The 23385-nt window shown below is 42.3% G+C and overlaps 1 protein-coding gene across 6 annotated transcripts in view; it reads right to left on the bottom strand.

The window, feature by feature from the left end:
• SLC23A2 (solute carrier family 23 member 2) overlaps nucleotides 1–23385 on the bottom strand; it is a 135939-nt gene that overhangs the window by 19510 nt on the left and 93044 nt on the right. For all 6 annotated transcript variants that reach the window (XM_054017818.1, XM_054017815.1, XM_054017816.1 and 3 more), the window contains 5 exons: nucleotides 22239–22355; nucleotides 18619–18776; nucleotides 6128–6216; nucleotides 2812–2882; nucleotides 1462–1643 (listed from right to left, as the gene is read on the bottom strand). In XM_054017818.1, coding sequence (XP_053873793.1) covers nucleotides 1462–1643; nucleotides 2812–2882; nucleotides 6128–6216; nucleotides 18619–18776; nucleotides 22239–22355 — 617 coding nt within the window. The remainder of the gene's footprint in view (nucleotides 1–1461; nucleotides 1644–2811; nucleotides 2883–6127; nucleotides 6217–18618; nucleotides 18777–22238; nucleotides 22356–23385) is intronic.

Consider the following 23385-nt stretch of genomic DNA (forward strand, 5'->3'; position numbering starts at 1 on the left):
ACTTCTGGAACAAACAAGTGAGTTTCCTAGGAAATGCGAATGCAAATTCCCACCTCCAGACCCAACTTTTTGAAGTTAAACCCCAAGGAAAGAATCATGGTCTGCTGATTGTCTATTCTCAGAATCTGAAGTTCAAAGATCCAACCTGTATACAGGAGAGATGGACTTATTCATGGGTGTGCTTGTTCTCAGCTAAAGCAGTGATGAACTTGTACCCACAGAAAAAGCCCTTTGTGAGGCCTGAAGGATTGATCAACTTGCCAGAGCCCTAGCTGGATTTGGGAGAGGAGGAGGGGGAAGGTATTTCTGGTAAACTTATTAGCATGCATGAAGAGTTTTATTGTTTTTAAAAGGTTTTCTCTGTAATGCTTTCATCTTAAGAACAAAGGTTCTTGCTTACAAAGAACTGCGGGGTAACTTATAAGTGGGCAATTACAGCTGTTTATAGCCTCTGAGGAGAAAAAGTGCAGATGCAGGCCTGTTTAGGCAGTTTGGCTTGCTGGGGAACTCACAGTGTAAGCAGGGAACTATGCAGACTAGAAAATCCCCAGTCTGGAGGGAGAGAGACACAGGTCTCATTCAAGAGGTAACAGCTGAAGAGCCTGGAGCCCAGAGTGGGTGCCCTTACTGGACAATGCAGGGGGAATTCATGTGGAGCTGTCCTGAACAGTGACAGGCCTTATTCACCAAACAGACCAGCATCCTAGATGCACAACTGAAGCACAATCTAGGAACTCATGTTTCCCAATCTTCACTCAGTGCTCAACACACTATGATGCATCCTAAGAGTAAATTATTTCAGCCTTGGACTCTGATTTGAGTAACAAATGAGGTCAGAAAACTGTCTGGGAAATTAAAAACCCTGTAAAACAGGATTAACTGCCTGTTTAGTGAAGGACAGTTCATTCACAGGTACTTTTCTGTCTCCCAAGTTAGCAACGCAACTCTTCGTAGCATGTCATAACAGTCATGGTATTTTCACGTGAGACTTTTTTTTTTTTTTTTTTTTTTTTTTTTTGCAGGTCAGCTGCTCTCTCTCTCTCTTTTTTTTTTTTTTTTTTAAATATGTTGAATTTAGCTGACTGACACATTCCAGTCTTGTACAAATTTCTGCATTGCAGGAGACAGACAGGATTTATTGATTGGCTGATACTTAACTATTTAATTGCTGTTCCCTAACAACAAATGGAATGGGGGAGGAGGCAAGAAGTCCACCCACAGTTGGAAACTTGAGAGTTGCTAAAGCTGTGTATATTTCCTCACTAACCATTGTTCAATGGGAACGCAGGAAACCTATACAATAAACTACCAAAACACTAATTACTACTAAAGGCTACGTCCTATCCTTTGTCTTTGTGCAAACCACTCCCTGACGTGGGCAGGAGAACCACTGTGGAGTGACAACGGTATGCATCCTTACTTCATAATGCAGCCCAGTTAACCATAGCCAAGGGTACTTACAACATAGCAATACCCCAGTGTTTGCCTGCTCTCTCCCCTGCAGCCTGGAAACCCGACAGGCCAATCAGAGCCACAGTTGGTGTAATTGTCAGAGGTCCAATGTATCTCAGGAGAGCTCCAGGAAGGCCAAGGAAGCCAATCACCACTTCTATTAAGGAGGACATGATAATAGCCCCTTGGATCTGAACACACAAAGAATGGGAAAAAATACAGGTCAATTAAGTTTGAAATGGATACACTAAATATGTTTTTTCGGCTCTGGGTTATAAACTGCAATTAAAGAATTCAGTGACAAAGCAGGCCTAAGCAAACTGTTTTTCGTCATACAACAGCTAATTATGAGTTTAAGTGACTTATTGCTTACGTATAACACTTATGTTTTTCTCCACAAAACTATTACCCAACAGACCAATGGGCCAGTTTGGCAGTTGTGTGGATAGTACATCACACTGTCATACAGGAGACCTGGGTTCCAGGCTAACCTTTAAGCTCTCAGATCGAACCGGCAAGGGCTGGTGGCGCCACGGAGGTGAGATGCTCTTAGCTCCTAGGGGCAGAGCGTATGCTGCATTGGTCACAAGTGCTCCTTAGAAGCTGGCATAGAGCAGCGTTGTGGTCTCAGGAGACTGCCAGCCTTCTTGGCTGCAGGGCTCTTGGCAGGATGTAGCTATGGTTTGAACATGGGGAAGAGAGAGGGGTTGTTTTAAATCGAGGAAAAATTGGCAGCCCAAAGCGACGGGATGGGAGATAAGTTCCATGACACATGCCTCAATTGGACTATGCTACCACCTATCCTTCTGTAGTGTGATGTCTGCGCACAACCCCCATCCTGGGCTCTGTAGGACACGAGCAAGTTCATACTGAAATGCTGGAGGTGGGGAAGGAATTGGGCAGACTCAGCAAGTCTCTGGGGAGCATCAACATCTCCATCAGAACTGTATCCAGCTTTAGAAACCTTGATGTCAAGTGATATGCGAACTGCAGATAATTATTCTTGGGGAACAGCTTATTGAATTGCTGAGCGAGGGCAGGCAAGCGGCTTGATAAAGTGTTTAACTGCTATTGGTTTACACAAACGGTACAGTCTAAGCAGCAGAATGTTAGTCTCCCTTGTGTATTGTACCGTGTGTCTTTTTGAACGTGGTAAATGACTCGTTGCATTCCATTTTCAGTCATGCATAAAGAAGTTGGAACGGTTAAAATTTGCACGAAGCAGATAATGGGATATATTCACACTGAATGGTAGTGGAGGAAGAAGTTACAAACTTAAAATACAAGAACATATAGAGGTATGGATGAGAAACCTTAACTGAAATGGGATGATCAACGGAGAAAGGCTACTTATGTTACCTCTCGTATCCTGGGGTACCAGATATGTTCAGTGTGCAGCAGCTCTGTTGTTCCATTAGTAACTGTTACATCTTGGAGGAATAAAAAACAAAACACATTTTAATTTCTGTGTCCCCTTCAGAGTGTTTTTATTATTTAGGAAGGGAAAGATTCACCTAATACTTCAGCAGTAGTTTATTTTTTAGACGGATCGATGTTTGAGAATCAGAAACATTCTAGTCCCAGCAATCAGCTCTCAGAGTCTGTCTACACGGCAGCCGGACACCAATGGCTGGCCTGTGCCAGCTAACTCAGGCTCGCAGGGCTCAGGCTATGTGACTGTTTCCTTGCCGTGTACACTTCTGGGCTCAGGCTCTGGGACCCTGTACAGTGGGAGGGTCAGAGACCAGCTCCAGGACCCTGTTTGGTGGGAGGGTCCCAGAGACCAGGGTCCGGCCTGAGCCCAGAAGTCTAGAGGGCAATCAAACAGCCCTGCAGCCCTTGAGTGGCACAGGCCAGCCATGGGTTTTTCTTTGCAGCATAGACACATCCTCAGAGTACTAAGGCAGCATTTCCTAAGGGCTAGCCTCCAATTCCACCCATTACACCAGAGTGGAAAATCCTAATTTGCCAAATATAAGGGTCAATTCTGGATTCTTTTCACCCCAGTAAGAACTGAATGGGAATGTTTTCATCAGGAGAATTACTTGATTTTATACAATGTCTCAAACAGTCAAACATTTGTTATTTACTAATTTAGCTAGTTCATTAGAGTGTAACAACAGCTCGGTCTGACCCCTTTAGAAGGTTAGAAATGGTCCAGAGCAACAGTAAACTGAAACCAGCATCTCATTTGATCTCTAATACAGGAATAAGCCACAACAGGGTGTGTACTTCTAGGCTAACACACACTTCAGTGCACTGTGATGCATCAACTTGAAAGCAGATCATCTTCAACCACCACCTAGCCTACTAATGCATACCTTAGCATGGCTTACTGCCATGGACACTGAAAATGTGTGTGTAATTTCATAACATCCAGGCCCTGATTTTCTGAACTATAGACTTGGATATTTACCTTCTCAGATGTTTGCAACAGTTCATTTCAGGTTTAGATCAAAAAGCAAGAAGTGAAAGTAAGAGGGTCACAATTAATTAAAGGGATCTGGGGCCTATAAGAGATAGTTGGAAACGGTCTCTTTCTATCCTTTAACCTGCTTTTCCCTTCCCCAAATCAAGCTGTCTCATTCTGCACACGTAAGCTCTTAAAATCTACTGTAAAAAACTGAACTGAGAGCAATGACATAGTTTCCACTTCAGTTTTTTAATTTAAAGAGAGACCAGATGGTCAGGTTTAATCTAAAAGGTGACTATGCACCTATGGAAAACTTCAAGACACTGGGGTTGGCACAAGAGACACTGAAGGCCAAATTTGGCCTATAGTTTTGTTTGCTTATTTAATTGGTGACATTGAGGTAGAAACAACAAAAACCTGGCTCTCAAAAGCCAGGCTTACTATACAGGGATAACAGGTAAACATCTAGTTCATAGAGTTTATGGCTAAAAGGGACCATTAGCTCTTCTAGTCTGATCTCCTGTATATCACAGGCCATAGAATTTTGTCCAATTATTCCTGTATTGAGCCCAATAACTTGTATTTTACTAAAGCATATTTTCCAGAAAGGCATCCAGTCTTGATTTACAGACATCAAAAGATGAAGAATCCACCACTTCCCTTGAAATTTTTTTTCAATGTTTAATCACCTGCAGTGTTAAAACTGTGTTCCTAATTTCTAATTTTAATTCGTCCAGTGTAAGCTTCCAACCCTTGGTTCTTGTTCTGTCTATCTTCACTACAGCCCTTTAGTACCTGGTATTTTCTTCCTATGGAGGTACTTATACACTTTAATCAGATCACTCAATTTTTTTATTTATTTGTGATAAACTAAACAGATTGAGCTCCGTAAATCTCTCACTCCAAGGTATTTTCTCCAGCCTTCAAATAATGTTTTGTGGCTCTTTTCTTCAACCTCAAATTTTCAACATACTTTTTAAAATGCGGATATCAGGACTGTATGCATAACTACACGGTATTTCAACAATGGTCTCACCAACGCTATGTACAGTGGTAACAATCATCTCCCTACTCCTACTCATTAATCCCTTTGATACATCCCAGGATTGCATTAGCCCTGTGTGTCACAGCATTGCACTAGGAATTCATGCTGAGCTGCTGGTCTACTATAACCTCTAACTCCTTTTTAGTTGCCAGGATACAATCCCCCATTCTGTAAGCATGGCCTTCATACCTTATTCTTAGAGTTACAGCTTGGTGTTTTAATCCAATCAAATGCATTTTGTTGTATGGGCCCAGATTACCAGTCAATCCAGATGACTGCCCTATCTTCATTATTTACTATTCAGCTGGTCTTTGGGTCACCTGAAAATTTTATTAGCAGCAATTTTATATTCACTTCCAGACTGTTGACCAAAAATGCTGAATAGCATTGGACCTAATACTAATCCCTGTGGAACCCCACTAGAAATAATCCCATTCAATGGTGATTCCCCAATGACAACTATGTTTTAACATCTCTCAGCTAGACAGTTCTTATTCCACTTCACCTAGGTTTTGATATAGATATAGTACTACTATTTTAATTTTTGAATACTAACATAACATTAGCACTTTTCTGAATTTTCCCTGTTTTCTCCTCAGCCAGATCTTTTATAGCTCATGGATGCAAGTTATCCTGCTGATTTAAAAAGCTTTATCCCTAGTAGCTGTTTCAAATCCTTCTTAATTAATAATAGACTGGAAAGTATTTCAAAATGCTCATGTGACAAGAATACATCATCCTGCTTCATTCCAAATGCACAACAGAAATATTTATTGAACACGTCTGCCTTTTCTGCATTATCAACAATTTTGCTATATCCATCTAGTAATAGGCCTGTACCACTGCTATACCCCACTTACTGAACCAAAAAATCCACCTTATTGTCCTTAGCTCTACAAGCCAAAGATTTTTTTCCTGATATAATTAGCTTCTCTCTCTCTCTCTTTTTTTTTTTTAAACATTTCATCTACAAGACGAGCGCATTTGACATAGAAATCACTAAAAGAAAATCAGAACTCCACAACAGCATTTTTACAAAATCATTTTTTCAAAAGCAGAAAAGCATACATTTCTCCTAATCTCTCCACTCATCCCCAAAGAGAGGTCAATGACATACCTTTTGATATGTCAACTCAAAATGGGACATCTAATTTGCAACTATCTAGATGATTTATCATATGGTTAAAATTCCACAAGCATACATGACTTGCATTTACCTGTGTTATTACACTTCCACTTCTCCAAGGAGAGGATAGCTCTGGCAGGTGCTAAGAATGCAAAAGCACTGGCTTGAAACAAAGGTAACCTGAAGGAAATGGAAGGAGAAAATATAGACATTTATAGTTTGCAACATCATAACACTGTTTCTATGTATCTTTCTACGTGTGGTTTTCATGAGGTTAACCCTCCCCAATTTACTAATCTTTTTTTCACTGTGTGTTAGAAATTTTGAAGTAAACAATTTTTTATTTAAAGGAATAAAAAGAAATCATAAAAAATCCAACCACCATCTAGAGGTACGGAAAGGCATTAAATGCAATAGCAGCTATTATCAGTAACAAATGTTACTGAACACAGGTATGCAGATACCAGGTATTGGTACAACAAGATCTTTATTCAATGGGGGGAAAGGCAGTGCGTAACAGGTATATAATAAAACAGTACAAGTGTCATGGGCTGTATGGATGCCTAATGTGCAGAAGTACAGTATATGAAGTGTTAAACATTCTTCACATAGTTTGAGTAAATGCCACACCTTAATTGCATAGCTGGGATTAAAAGCATATATAGTTTGATCATTGAGTTATAAAGCAGGTCAAAACTGGTAAGTTCCAGGTGAGCAAGAGCAATAAATCTGGAATCTGAAAGGATATTAAGAGAAGACATGTTTAATATTGTTTATATAAATTCCCAAAAAGGTTTTAAAAATGACGTCCATCTGTATAGACTTGTATCTTTGTATGCATTCAGTAAGCTATAGCTTGCACATGTTAAGATAGTAATAGACATTGTTTAACTATTTAAGAATAACACTTTGAACTGTTCTCTTCATACTGTTTTTGAGAGATGGTCACATAGTTCTCTTTAAAAACAGTTCCAACTATGGCACATCGAGCACTTCCTGCTCATGGGGCACTGGCTACACTCCTGCCTTTCTGCTGCTTGTACAGCCATAACAGAGAGCCCTGATGCCCGCAGAACCAGCAGCACAGGAAAAGGAGCAAAACCAGCAAGCTCAGCTCGGGGTAACAACTAGCACAAGAAAGTGGCACTAGAAATGCGAAATGCCAGAACAACTGGAGGGAGGACCTTCCTCAGTGAGGTACTTCAGGGAGTAAGATGAACAGAGGAGGTGACGAGTAGCTAGGAAACAGAGGAAATAGGAACATGCATGTGTTAACATCATACGTTCACAGGCAGGAAGAGGGATCAATAATTGGTTTATGATTGGCAGGGGAGGTGGTCCATGAGATTCTTTTACAAGAATTGGCCCACACAGAGAATTTAGAAACCTCTCCTTTTTAAAAATTGTAAGTACTGACAGCACACAAGTGAATGGCCATGACTTTGCTTGGATTGTGAGATTCTATGAGTCCCTGTATCGGCTACTTGTGGCAAAAATCTAAACCATATCCTGGGCAAAGAGAAATGGTGTTCGCTGTGAGCAAATGATTCACCTTGTACCTTTGAGCTTCACTTGACAAACTGAGTACACGGGCACACAGGGCAAAATATGTAATGCCTGAAACAAGCTGCTACTCCTCACCTCTACCTACACACTACTCCCCTTCCCCTTTTACAAATCCTTTAATTAATATACCTCATAAACACATTCTTCAATAATGAAGTCAGTTTAGTGTTTCAACTTGATTCCAGTAATTTACTTCATGCAGAAGCAGCTTTTCAAACCTTGTGTAAATTTAACTTCATCTGTAACATGCACATGTTGTGAGCATTCAAAGCTTAACATTTGTTCCTTTCAAATGATTAGATATCAGCACATTCTATGCATAGAAAATAGTCACAGAAGCCTGGACTTCTGCTGTGTCAACTTGCCTCCATTTGACACAAAACTTCTTGATGGATAAATTTAGATTATTATTTTTTTTAAATCATAAAATTACTATGTCTTAGAAGAGATCAGTGCAAAAGAATTCAGGGAGCTGAGCTTTTAAACTATATTTGATAAGAAAATGTTATGTGAAGTGTTCAGAGATACGTTCCGAGCTGTGGAGGTTTTTTTATTTTTTTAAATTAACGATGTTTGGATTTTCAAGTAAAACACTGAAGCCCAGATTTAGGCAAGTATGCACATGTGTGCTCAGGTTAAGCGTTTGGATATTCTGCTTTGATAAATTATTTGTACATTATCTAATGCTGTTTTGCATTACGAGGTGGTGAGTAACCGTTTTTTTCTTAAACAACGAGTCTGGTGGCACCTTAAAGACTAAGGGATTTATTTGGGCATAAGCTTTCGTGAGTAAAAACCTCACTTCTTCGGATGCATCGTTTTTTTCTTCTTTGAGTGATTGCTCATATCGATTCCAGTTAGGGGACGCCCAAGCCTTACCTAGGCGGTGGGGTTGGAGTTATGGAATCGCTGATTGGAGCGCCGCTCGGTAGAAAGCTGCATTGTCTCTGGAAAGCTGGATGATGGTGTAATGAGAGGTGAAAGTATGTACCGAGGACCAAGTTGCTGCCTTGTGGATTTCTTGTATCGGGACCTGGGCCAGGAATGCAGCTGATGAGGACTGAGCCCTCGTGGAGTGTGCCATATGAGCCGGGGCTGCTGTCTTGGCCAACTTGTAGCACGTGCAGATGCATAAGGTGATCCAGGAAGATATTCTTTGAGATGAGACCGGGAGTCCTTTCATCCGGTCTGTCACTGCTATGAACAACTGGTTTGACTTTCTGAATGGCTTAGTGCACTCCATGTAGAAGGCTAGTGCTCGCCGAACATCCAGGAACTGTAGCCTCTGCTCATGGCTACTGGCATGAGGCTGAGGCTAAAAATCAGGCTACCTTCCATGACAGATAGAGAAGGAAGCAAGTCGCCAGCAGTTCCAATGGGGGCCCCCCATTAGCCTGGAGAGGACCAGGTTAAGGTCCCACGTGGGGACAGGCTGTCTGATCTGGGGATGTAGCTGTTCCCTTTAGGAACCGACCAACCGTAGGGTTGGTGAAGACAGAGCGTCCAGACGCTCCCAGGTGGAAAGCCGAGATAGCAGCGAGGTGTACTTTTATGGAGGACGCTGCCAGCCTTGCTGTTTCAGGTGCAGAAGGTACTCTAAAGATGAGAGGTAGGGGTGCCTGAAGAGGGGGTGTACGACACTAGTCACACCAACAAGTAAATCTTTTCCACTTTGCCAGATATGTGGCTCTAGTGGAGGGCTTTCTGCTGCCGAGGAGGACTCCCGCTACTTGTTTTGAGCACAGAAGCTCCATGGGGTTCAGCCATGAAGTTTCCAAGCCGTGAGGTGGAAGAACTGCAGGTAGGGGTGATGAAGACGACCGTGGTCCTGAGCGATCAGGTCGGGGAGGAGTAGCAACGTGACCGGGGCATCCATTGACAGTTCCAGGAGTGTGGTGTACCAATGTTGTCAAGGCCATGATGGTGCTACCAGAATTCTCTCTTCCCGTCCCTGCAGATCTTGAGTCGGACCTTGTGCACGAGAGGGAACGGGTGACAGGCGTAGAGCAGACTGTCTCCCCAGGGTAGCAGGAATGCATCCGTGATTGATCCTGGGCTGTCTCTCTGGAAGGAGCAGAACATTGGGCACTTCCTGTTGCTCCGGGTGGCAAACAGGTCGACCTGGGGAAACTCCCACCTTTGGAAGACAAGGTGTCTGACATCCGGATGGATGGACCACTCGTGTGTGTGGAAGGACCTGCTGAGGTGGTCCACCAGCATGTTCTGAACTCCTGGTAGATAGGACGCTTCCAGGTGAAGGGAATGGGCTATGCAGAACGCCCACAGCTGGAGGGCTTCCCGACAGGGGAGAGGAGCGGACTCCACCCTGCTTGTTGATGTAAAACATGGCAGTGGTGTTGTCCGTCAGAACTGCCACGCACTGGCCTTTTAGTCAGGCCTGAAAGGTCTGGCATGCTAGTCGCACTGCCCTCAGCTCCTTGATATTGATCTGGAGAGAGAGCTCATCCTGAGACCACAGGCCCTGCGTTTGGAGATATCCCAAATGCGCTTCCCCCAAATGCGCTTCCCCTCCCAGAGCTGACGCTTCCGTTACCAGTGACAAGGAAGGCTGAGGGCTGCTGAAGGGGACTCCTTCGCACACTGTCCAAGGGTCGAGCCACCATTGAAGAGACTCGAGCACCTGCCCCGGCACCGTGACCACTGAATTCATGCTGTCGTGTCCTGGGTGATAGGCCAAAGTGAGCCACGCTTGGAGTGGTCGGAGCCTCAGCCTGGCGTGCCGGGTCACGTAAGTGCAGGCTGCCATGTGCCCGAGGAGACTCAGGCATCCCCTTGCTGTAGTGGTCAGATATTGCCTGAGGCCTTGAATGATGTCCGTCATGGCTTGGAATCGGGACTCTGGCAAAAGTGCTCTTGCCTGAACCGACCACCCCGATGAATCTATTCTTTGGGTCGGTGACAAGGTTGACTTGTTCAAGTTGAGGAGGAGACCCAGTCTCTCGAATGCGGATCTGACCAATCAGACTTGAGACTCCACCTGCCTGCTGGTGCGGCCCCTGAGCAGCCAGTCGTGGAGGTAGGGGTATACCTGCACCTGTCTCCGATGGAGGAAAGCGGCCACAACCGACATGCACTTGGTGAACACTCGGGGGCTGTTGAGAGGCCGAATGGAAGGACCATAAATTGATCATGTTTGTGGTCGACCATGAACCGTAGGAATCATCTGTGTGCAGACCAAATAGCTATATGGAAACACGCGTCTTTCATATCGAGGGCAATGTACCAGTCTCCCGGATCCAGAGAAGGGATAATTGTGTACAGGGAGACCATGAGGAACTTCAACTTTACTATGAACTTGTTGAGTCCTCGCAGATCTAGAATGGGTCTGAGACCCTCCTTGACCTTGGGGATTAGGAAGTATCAGGAATAGAATCCCTTGCCCCTGAGGAATCTCCTCCAGTGCTCCCATAGCGAGGAGCACCCGCACCTCCTAGATAAGGAGCTGCTCGTGAGAAGGTTCCCCGAAGAGGGACAGGGAAGGTGGGTGGGAGGGAGAATAGGAGCAGAATTGGAGAGAATATTCCACTTCTACCATACGGAGAACCCAGCGGTCCGAAGTTATTTGTGAGCAAGCACCGTAGAAGTGGGACAGACGATTCAAGAAAGATGGGGAAGGATCTCCTGAGCCTCTTGGTCTTCAGAGGCCTCCTGTCCCACCTCTCTGTCAGGGTGTGACATTATTGATATAATCTGGGACCATATAGAACATGGCTGCAACCAAAGTCCTGTAGTGGCACCAAATCTTGTAAAAAGGGGGTCAAATGAGGTGTCTAAGACAAGGTTATGGTTTGCTGGTTATGATTATGCTGTCTATATGTGTGTATCAATTTTGTAGTTGAAGTTGTGAATATTGGCTCTATACTGTCTGTATTTCAAACTTATGCTATGCTTCTGGGAGACATCCCAGATAAGTTGGTGTTAGCTCTGCCTAGCCTGCTTGATGGCCCATTAAGGACCATCAGCTAAACAACTGACCCATGGAGAGAAGGCAGATATGCTTTGTAACTCAACAAAGTATGCAGGAACTTGCCCATGTGACTCCAGACTCCATTTTGCTGTAATTTTCCAAAGTAAGAACAAAGAGATGTTCTTATACCTTGAAAAAGACTATAAAAGGCTGATGCCTCGACTCCATCTTGTCTTCAATCCTGCTTCATACCTCTGGAGGAACTTTGCTACAAACTGAAGCTCTGAACAAAGGACTGATGACCCATCCTAGCTGGGGATGTACTCCAGAGACTTGATTTTGAACCTGCAGTTTATTTCATCACTGCTACAAGCCTGAACCAAGAATTTTGCCATTACTGTATGTAATTGATTCCATTTAACCAATTCTAACTCTTATCTATATCTTTTTCCTTCTATAAATAAACCTTTAGATTTTAGATTCTAAAGGACTGGCAACAGCGTGATTTGTGGGTAAGATCTGATTTGTATTTTGACCTGGATCTGGGGCTTGGTCCTTTGGGATCGAGAGAACCTTTTTTCTTTTATTGGGATATTGGTTTTCATAACCATTTGTCCCCATAACGAGTGGCACTGGTGGTGATACTGGGAAACTTCACAGACCATGGCTCTACCCCCACCTCAGGCCTTCCAAGTCCGAAGACGGGGACCGAGACCATGATGGCCAGGGTGGTGCCAAGCGGAGCTGGACTGGGGAGCGGTGCCGCAAGGTTGGAGAATGGTGCCGGGAACGAGGATCAGCATCGCTGGGGAGTAGCGCCACAACTCTGAGCAGTGCAGCAACTCCACCGGCGGTGCAGAGGGACAAAGCATCACCGGTTTGCCTCAAGACGGTGCCACATGTTGCAGTACTGGAGGTTTGGCTCGAAGGACCAGGGACCACGGTGCCATCATGGCAATGAGGTCCCTCGCAACCTCAAAGGTGTCTGGGGTGAATGGCAATTTCACCTCCTCAATGACCTGACTCAACGGTGCCGGCTCCAAAGTCTTCAGCCCTGGCTGCTCCTCCCATTGGCCGGCTCCAAACGGGTGGGTCTCTGAGTCGGAGATCTACTCCTCCTCTGCTTCTGATGCCATTTCTGCGCCAGGGAATGGGACCGGTGCTGGATTGATCCCGTGGGTCTCTCCCAGAATCCTTCTGCGGTGCCGCTTCTACCTCTTCCACTGGGACACTGCACACCAATGAGCTTGGTGCCAGGTCTTGCCATAACAATGTAGGTTGTGGTGTAAGGAGCTGCTTGAGGCGAAAGTCTTGCTCTTTTTTTGTTCCGGGGCAAAACCCTTTACAAATCCTGCACTTGTCCGCTTGGTGTGCTTCCCCTAGACACTTTAAGCAAGCATCGTGGGGGTCGCCCATTGGCATGGGCTTGTTGCAGGACTTGCAGGGTTTGAACCCTTGGGATTTAGGCATACTCCGAGTCCCAATGGGGAACACGGTCGGGGTGAAGAGGAAAACCTCCCACTCCCAACAGCTATCTGCTGTAACAACCGAAAACACTAAAACTAAACTTAACGAGGCTAGGAATAACTGAACTAAACTAAACTGAAAGATAGGGAAAACGAGGAGAGCTTGCTAAGCAAGTCACCGCAGTTCCAACGACCGTCACTGGCGGCAAGAAGGAACTGAGGAGCGCCGGGTCGGCAGGGTCATATATTGAGCGCCATGAAGACGCCACTCCAGGGGGCTCCACAGCCGACCCAACGGGTGCTGCTAGGGGGAAAACATTCCAACAACTGTGCTCGCGATGCGTACACATCTAATTGGAATCGATATGAGCAATCATTCGAAGAAGAATATCAATTCACAACAAACTTGCAAAAAGCAAGATGCTAATTTAGAGTTTAAGTCTAACAGCAAGCCTATTCTGCTACAAGACATTTACATAGAGCAAGGTTTAACTAAACTACTTAACAGGCAGAGGCTGCAGTATGCTCAGTCAACTACTCACATGCTCAAAGTTACACAAGTGCTTAAGCACTTTCCTGAATCAGGGTCTGTATGAGTATAGGACATATCAACTACCCCTAAACAAATGCAGCATCCTTTCCTTGGCTCTCCTATGCAAATACAATTAACTGCAAGCACGCTTTCTTGTCCCAGCATATAAACAATGACTAAAACACTTCCCTTCTGATAGGAGCAAAGTCCACTCCCAAACTGAAGTCTCTCATGCCCCACGGGGGCTGAGAAAGCAGCTTGCAAAGCATATTAAGTTGGGTAAATCGGCAGAATCCATAGTAAATGGTTTTACTACCCACCGTAAAAAGGCACAAGAATTCTGCTACATAATTAAGCAATGAATGCTCCAAAGAGCTTCTGACTGAATTCGCCTCATTCCAATTGCTAGAATAAACTCAAATTCAGCTTACAATAAAAGTAAAACGGGAAAGGATCTAAAACAAAGCGAACGGCTCAACTTTAGCAATGCTATTTCCACAGTGGCTTTATCTCTGTGTTTAAGCCTGGATGAGTTTGGGGAAAAAACCCATTAGGAGTTCTCTATTAGCTTCCCTTTTCCATGGAGATGGTGATTATCTTAACGGTGAGGAGTTATTCTGAATGCAAACTGACTTTTTTTTTTTTTAATTATTATTAAAGCATTGAATACAAAAGACACTGACTGTAAAGTTGTTTGATTAGTGCCCCTGCATTTTTCTCCCCTCTCCAGCCATTCTCCTTTCTTCTAAGACACAGGAAGTTGTGTTTATGGCTGCAGGATCAATTAATACTCTTTTTGTTAATATAGTGATTTCCCATACAAAGCTACATTTTCCAGTAGTTTAAAACTAGGGCAGTGGTTTTCAAACTTTTTGTATTGGTGATCCCTTTCACACAGCAAGCCTCCGAGTATGACACGCTTATAAATTAAAAACAGGGGGGAATATAATATAAAGGGGGCTCAGGGACGTCAGCCCCACAGTGCTGACAGCTCACGACCCCAATGTAACCACCTTGTGACCCCAGTTTGAGAATCCCTGAACTAGGGGTCGCATACTTTGTAGCTTGTGTAGGCTGAGCTCATTGCACTCACAAGGGGCTCCAGGCATCCTTCCCTTCTCTCCTCCTCCCCCCCCCCCCCAGCTCCCTATGTGCCACTCTTCCCTCCCCCTCTATTGCAGGGACTCCCTGCAACCTCCCCCAATCTCCTCTCTGCCATGGAGTCTGTGCCCCCTGCTCCACTTCTCCCATACCAGCGTCTCCCATTCTCCCTCCCCACACCAGTAGCTTTCCCACTTCCCCCATGTCATCTATTCCCCTCCATCACATTTTGGCCACTGATTCTTATAACACACTGAAATTTTGAAATTGATCAGGTACAGCATTCAAAAGTGATTGTGCTACCCGCATACAGACAGAGAAATGCCATGAGGGGAGCATAAGGCCTCCACAAGTTCTGCTAAAAAATTCACTCTGAGTTGAACATTGTTTCTAAACTACTTTTTTCAACTCAGTCACAATTAGGGTGACCAGATGTCCCGATTTTATAGGGGCAGTCCCAATTTTGCGGGCTCTCTGTTATATAGGCACCTATTAGCCCCCACCCCCGTCCCGATTTTTTACACTTGCTATCTGGTCACCCCAGTCACAATGGACTTTTTGTCAAGGCTAAAATGGCTGGTCTTTTATAAGGACATGATCAAGGGACTCTAGTGGTTATTACATTTCATTCTTCTCAAGAGAAAACAAATTCACTCTTCTCAGATAAATACATGGTAATTTTTCAGCAATATACAATGAAGTGATGATACATGGAAACACCACTCAACAAAAATCAGAAGAAAACCTAGTACAATCTCACCTTTTGTTTTAAGTAACAATTATATATCTTAGTGGAATTGTACTACAATCTTGATAAACTGAAGCTATGCCCTAAAAGTACGCTATAAACAGTAATGCATCACATGCCTAAGATCACACAAAAGTACAAAGTAGATACATTACCCAAGCCCATATAAACATACGGTCGGGATGCAATTTCAAGGGCAACTCTGAATTTCCTAATGGTTAAGGTTTTGACACTAGCGCTATTGAAGACAGATTCTGAGTAATTAAAATGTTGTTTTGAAACATTCTAGTTAACATAAATGCATTGCATAGATGTAACAATGCTTAGATACTACAAAGACATAATTCAGCAAACCTAAAATATGGATCGAGGTACATATTTATCTCTCAGATCATAATAGTTCCTCTGTATTAATTTAAAAGGCTGGAAAAGAGCTATGCTTTGGTAAATAGCCTGAATTCCTAAAAGTAGTATGGATACCAGACTAACCACAATGGCTCCAGGTAACTGGCTACATCCATCTCTAAGGGCTTTTAACCAGTGAAATTTGACCTTTCTGAAACCATAATGGCTTTATTATTTAAACATTTCTCAGTTCACAGGCTTGCCAATAAACCTTGTAAGAATCTCATTTCAAGTGTTTGTGTCCGCAGGTCCCAACCAAATATAAAACAATATCACATGCTAACAGTTACAAAATGTTCAGCTGCTAATTCTCCTCACAAACAAGGCAGTGGAATAGGTCTGAGAGTGATGGAGCAAGTCTTCAGTGGTCTAAAAAATGAAGATGACTTTTTAATCTAAAAAAGACTTAGAGAACTGACCATATCTTCCGATTTCCGTGACTACTCCTTGACCCTATACGTGAAGGCCAGTATAAGATGCAAGATAAGGAGGTAAAAAGTAATGTGTTAAAGGTAACAAGCATTTGAAGTAAGCAGCAACATAATCAGATATAGCTGTTCAATTTAAATGTGATTAGATTGAAGACAATGAGGGGCCTGGCCCATGCTTCTCTGCTACCCTCTCCCCCTTTATAAATGTATACCTAAAAATCTAGGAATAAGTGTATTTGAGCATTAAGCCAACTCTTAACTTCAAATGAGTATAAACAGGAAGGACAAACCAAATAGGAAAGAAAACTGTCTCATATATGTGAGGGACAGAGAATTTTGTTGCAAGGAAAACATGGTCTTGGGAAAAAGCAAATGCTTTTCTCTCCTTTCCACCAATTCTACCCAGACAAACATCCCTTCCTATTTCTCAAGTAAACATATGATGAAAGAAATATCAAAGCAGCTTTACAACTCTTAGAAAAGCTGAGGGTAAGAAAAGGACAAAGAATCTTTTCTGAAGAGGTAGAAGGAAGGTGAGATGGCAGATTAGACTTTCTCCAGACCATTGAAAACAAAAAACAAACACCACAAGGACTTTGACTCAGGAAGCCTGAATTGCCTGAAGAGATTTTTTCCCCCTTTGGCTGATCTGCATTAACAATCCTAAATGATTTGTTTAACGGGTTTGCCCTTTTTTCCCTGCTGAGTGATCTCCTCCACCCAAAAAGTCTGTTTCTTGAGTAAATGTTTTTAACTGGGACTATGTTGTCCATTTTTCATTGAAAGTCTAAGACTTAATTCATCATAAAAATGATATAAGATGAAGTGACACTTGAACAGTAATGCTTGGACATGATAATACAATGAGTATCTTTCTTCTGGTCTTATTTTTCTTTCTTGATTCTATTCAAGATGCAGAAACATCTTGTGGGTTTTATCCATCCCTTGACCCAGACAAATAATGGATGACCAAGGGTTTAAGTAAATGTTTAGTTAAAATCTCTCTGCAATATTCCAAGTATAATGATAACTACTTTTTTATTTTTATTTTAACTTCACTGTTGTTAGAACATACTACATTTTGGCAATAACATATTATTTTAAAAATCTGGCAATATTTAGACCAGTCTCAGACATGTCATCGTATTAAAATAGCACTTCCAGAAACAGTGGAGTGAAAGATACAGGAACCCCAAGCAAGCTAATCTAACGCTTATGTTCCTTGACAGTTTGTGGTAAAGTGATACTGGCACCTCTGCGCAGCCAAGAAAGAAGACCTTTATTTCCCACCCATTCCCACAGAAGGAATTTACAAGGAAACGTATGCAAAGGGTGTGTTATTGGCAGAAACAGTAAGATCAGGGATAAGAAGTTGCCCTTCCCTTTTCTTAATGTCTATTATATTATCTACCTTAGTTACGTAAAAGTGATTCAAAAGTATAAGGGTTTTGGCAGAACAGAGAGAGATTCTTCTATATCAGCATTTTATCCTTAAGCATGATTAATTAAACAGATCACTTTCTTTCACCGAAATACACCTGCACCCGGAAGCATCAGTCGTACATTAGCTTCTTCAAGTATCTGACTCCAGAGATCCTACTATTTCAACATACTTTGACAATCACCTTGCTGAAACTGTTACAGCACAATACGACAGAAGCAGCAGCAGAAGTTACTGTGTCCATACACCAAAACTTCAGCTGGTTACCTTTTGGCAAGTGGTACAATGATAGTATTCTAAGCAGTCACTCTTTAAAGTGGGCTAAATAATTTTTTCCCTATGTTCATTCATCTTGTTTCTCCTCACTACTTCCCCGCTCCTCTACTCTTTTATTCTGCTCATGCCTTCTTTCATTCGAAACAGCTTCCCAGTTATCCAAAATGTAGTGCTGGTCTACATTAGAAAATTAGATCAACCCAGTTATATTGCTCTGGGGTGTGAAAAATCCACATCTCTTAGTGATGTAGCAAAGCTGACCTAACCCACAAGCACATCTAAAACAGTGCTACATCGATGGAATAATTTTTCCGTTGATCTAGCTACGGCCTCTTGGGGAGGTAGATTTACTACAGTGACAGGAGAACCCCTCCAGTCACAGTAATAAGTGAGTATAGTAAGTTTACACTGAAGCACTACAGTAGCGTAACTGGAGCTGTAATGTTTTAAGTATAGACATAGCCTTATTCTTTTACTTCATATCCATTTTTTTTGTGAAACCTTCCAAAATTAGGATCAGACAACCCTATTCCCGAGCAATCTTGAGTCTGAACTGTTATTCTGTATTTCACATTCATCCTTCTGAAATACCCTATGCACTTCTTGGATATTCTGTACATTTAAAGAGATGTGTACCCCACCATCAGTATCGCAACAATAAAGAATGAAGTATGAGTTTTGATCTCACCTGCATCCAAAAGTTGTTTGTAACAAAGTAGTGATCCCCACACAGAAGAAAATGGTCCCAATCAGTTGGCTGGTAGCCCACTGGTCAAATCCAACACACATGGCATCAGCTAGCAAAAAAGGTACTGCTATAGTTCCACTAAAACATGTCAGGTAGTGCTGTGAACACAAAGAATGAACAGCTTGTTAATACTAATAATCACACATACAAGAACCTTAGAGATGCACTATTTTTCCCTTTACACTCAGTTTATTTATTTCTTTAAATTAACCACCAACCCTCTCATTATTTTCTGGTTCCAAATATTTTAATTTCTAATATTTTTTACTTTCCATGTTTAGCTACTTTTAGCCAGCTACTAATGACTTCTACTTATAGATGATAAATTAGGCTATTTACATAGCTAAATGGTTCCTGTTCTTATTCTTGATGAGTAGGTATCTAGGTAACCATGCTGAAGCAGCTTCCAACTTACAGAAGCAGAAAAATAGCTCCCTCCATTTTGAAACACACAAAACCACAGGGTTAGAAGGGACCGCAAGGGTCATCTAGTCTACACCCCTGCCAAGATGCAGGATTTGTTGTGTCTAAACCATCTAAGACAAATGACTATCCAGCCTCCTTTTGAAAACCTCTAGTGAAGAAGTTTCCACAACCTCCTGAGGCAGTCTGTTCCACTGTCCTACTATTCTTACATTTAGGAAGTTTTCCCTGTGATTTAATCTAAATCAGCTATGCTGTAGTTTGAACCCACTGTCTTGTCCCACTGCCTCTGTGGCAAGAGAGAACAATTCTTCTCTATCTTTTTTATGGCAGCCTTTTAAGCAGACATGCCAAATCCGCAAAGAAACTGCAGAAATTGGGCTTGTTTTTGGCTTGTGAGTTGCTTGTTGGCTAGTTTCTGGCTTGTAGCTTGTTGCTTTTCTTTTTTTTTTTTTGGATCAGCTCCTGGCAAGCAGGAGCAAAGGAGGTGGAGAGTCAGGGGTGCACACCGGGCCCACAACAGTCCCAGGCTGCACACCCGGGGGATCTAGTCACGTAGCATGTTGGGGTTCTTAGGGATTGGCTTGTTTTTGCCTTGTTTTGAAATGGGATTAGCTTGATTTGTGGCTTATTGTGAAAGTTGGGGTGCTTATTTACAGCGTGAAAGTTGGCAACTGTGCCTTTAAGTATTTGAAGATGGCTGTCATGTCCCCCTCTTAGTCTCCTCTTTTCTAAACTAAACATATCCGGTTCCTTCAGCCTTTGCTTATATGGCTTGCATTCCAGCACTTTGATCATCTTTGTGGCTCACCACTGGATCCTTTTCAGTTTCTCTGCATCCTTTCTATACATTGATGACCAAAATTGGACGCAGTCCTCCAGCTGAGACCTAACCAGCGCCAAATAGAGCAGCACTATCACTTTCCATGACTTGCATGCTATGCCTCTGTTAATGCGACCTAAAATTGCATTTGCTTTTTTTTCTAACAGCATCGCATTGCTGACTCATGTTGAGGTTGTGATCCACCACAACTCCCAGATCCTTCTGAGCAGTGCTGCTGCCAAGCCAGTTATCCCTCATTCTGTATTTGTACATTTGGTTTTTCTTCCATAAGTGTAGCACCTTATATTTGTCTTTGTTGATTTTCATTTTGGTGCGTATAGCCCAGTACTCAAATTTATCAAGATAATTCTGAATTTCAGCTCTATCCACCAAACGGTTTGCAACCCCTCCCCCACACACACAGAGCTGTGTGTTATCTACAAATTTGATTGGTATGCTCTCTATTCCTACATCCAAGTCATTAATAAAGCTGTTAAACAACATCAGACCCAGAACAGATCCCTGTGGAACCCCATTTGAGACCTCCCTCTAATCCCACATCATTCCATTAATAGTTACTCTTAGTTTGCGGTTCTTTAACCAATTGCATATCCACTGAATGGTAGTTCTGCTGAGCCTGCATTTCTCCAGCAACTTATCAGAATGTCATGTGAGACTGTGTTAAAAGCCTTGCTGAAGTCCAGGTATATTATGTCCACTGCATTCCTCCTATCCACCAAATTAATTCACGTGAGGATCACATGAAAGACTGTCTGATTAGACATGAATTTAAATAGTACTTCAGTGTGAAAACTATATAGGGGATAAGTTCTGGAATGTTAGAGACTAGCCAAATCATGGATTTATTCTGCTCCAATCCAAGTAGATTAAAAAAATTATTAAAAAGCTGCATGTTCAACTATGTAAGAAAAAGAAAATTCCTGCAGTACTGGCTGATGAATAACTGCAGGAATAAAAATAAGCCACTTTGGATTTCTAAGGAGTCATTTGTTTGAGGATCTCAAAGTATTTTTACAAATACTAATGAAGTCTCAACACTCCTTTGGGGTAATTTTATTACCCTTTTTAGAGAGGGGGAGAGAGATGAAAGGACTTGCCCACATTCACAGCAAAACTGCAACTAGAATCCAGCTGTCTTGGCTGTCCATTAAGTTCTACTATGGCCATGTCTATGCTACAGACTACTGCCGGCATTACTAAGTTGATCAAGGATGCAAAGAGTGAGATTCATGACCAACATAACTGTTTTGGCAGAAGTCTGTAGTTTAAACAGAGATATACCAGCAAAACTGTGCTTTTACCACTAGAGCTTGTTTCATTCGTGGGGGGCGCTTTTATTATACCAGTACAAAGCACAGCCTTGCCTGTCTAGTTGTGCCCACACTAGGAGCACTTTGCCGGTATAGTACACTGGTATTCCTATACCCACAAAGCACTCCTAGTGTAGACATAGTCTAACTCGCTAACTAACACAAAGTACAAACAAATGCCTGAAAAGTACAAGGAACTCAGCAGGCGGGGGGGGGGGGGGGGGGGGGGAGAGAGAGAGGTGTTTTTTTCATAATTAACCAGCTTTCCAGCCAGGGGATGCTGCCATCTTGGTGCTAGTCATTCCCAGAACTAACCCTACTAAAAGCAGTACCTCCAAGAAAGATCAGAACATTAACACAGCATCTCTCTCACCTTCCATCCCCCTATATTATCCTCACATGAATTCATGAGTGACAAGTTGCTACTGAATTTTAAATTTTTAGTTAAATTATGGAACACGTGTTAGGTAGCAGCCCAAATGGCTATTTGTGAAGTGAGTCTCCAGTAATTCCTGAAATGCAACAGCTAGCAAGCAACATTATAGCTCTTTGTCAATATGTGAATCCTAGTGAGGTGGTAGAGAAGGGAAGGAGACATTTTGCAGGAAGGCTATCTTGCCATGATAGGCTTTTTTGCAAAAATCTAGGAATGCTGGAGAAAAAAAATTAATACAGATATGAATGTAGGGGAGCATAACAACAAATAGATAGGACTTTTATAAGCTTCCGGCTGTTTTAAGACTCCCAGGTAGTACTTTCCATCCACTCTGCTTCATTCACAATACACGACTCTGTTGCCAGAGTGGGCTTGCAGCCCTCCCCAACCACTTCAATAAGTAATCAAATGGACTCAAAGCAGAAGGCAAGTCACCAACATTGTTGTATCACGTACCACTATGTACTATATAAAAATGCTGAACATTTTCTTAAAGATTATAAACCAAAAAATTGATTTCTTCAGAAATATGCGTTTTGAAATGTACCTGTAACCCCAAGAATATGCAGAGGTACCAGGGAGGAACATCCTCAATTGTGTAAATCATGTCAGCTCTCTGCGCATCTAAACTTCCACTGCTGTCCAGTGTCTCTGCCAGAGAACTCTGTTAAATTAAAAGAGGAAAAGCCAACAGCAGTTTAATATTACAGAAGAATAACTGAATTTGGAATGTTAGACTTTTAAGGTACTCTTGAAGAGGACGGGGTTCTAGTATTCCAAAGCAACACCCGTGCATATTAAAAGCTTAAACCTTTGAGATGATCAACCGCTATCCCCAACTCTAACTACTGAGCGTGAATAAAAAGATTCTCTTTCATAACCCATCCCCTGCCTATTCAGACAAACAAAGCATAATCCTCCATTTGTGATATAACCACTTTGGCAGCAGATTATGCCAAAATAAATGGGGATTATCATGACTGATTGGTTTACACAAAAAGGAGAATGAGGGAAAAAAAGAGTAAGTAGAAGAACATTCAACAATGGATATTTCAAAAGTAAAATGGCAATCCTTGCATCAGAGATCTAAACTAAGGGCAAGAACATTTCAAACTATTATGACTGCATTCTAAGATGGCCTCTTACTTCTTTCAGTCACGTTCAATCATTTTTAGCAACATAGCAAACCCTATGGGGTTGTTGCTTGTTGCCGCACACTGAAGCATGTAGAAAAAAAAACATTGATATAGCGACATTAAGTAATCCAGAGCATCTTTAATACAGACAAACTGAGTTACTCTGGATTTGCCAAGTGTAAATGAGATCTGAATTTGGCCTCTGCACATTAATACACCCTAATTAGGAGAGAGCATGCTAGAAAAGCAGCTACGTGTATGGTAGTACCTTCCAGCCTCCCTAGATAGTCTGCAATAATTTCAGAATCATTATCGTATTTTCTACACTAAAATATTTTAAATACAATTTTAATGGCTTCATTTCAAAACTGGGGAATTAAAACTGAGATCAAAATACCTACATGTCTTTTAGTGCCAAGAACATTTGAGCAGGAGGGAGGATTTGATTTTATCATTTTAAACCCTGAATGATAACTTATATAACTACTGTTCTGGTCTAATCCACACTCAGAACAAATTCACATGAAGAAGCCTTACGCAAAACTGATAACTTTCCCA

This window comes from Malaclemys terrapin, chromosome 2, assembly GCF_027887155.1.
Source record: "Malaclemys terrapin pileata isolate rMalTer1 chromosome 2, rMalTer1.hap1, whole genome shotgun sequence".
NCBI lineage: Eukaryota > Metazoa > Chordata > Testudines > Emydidae > Malaclemys > Malaclemys terrapin.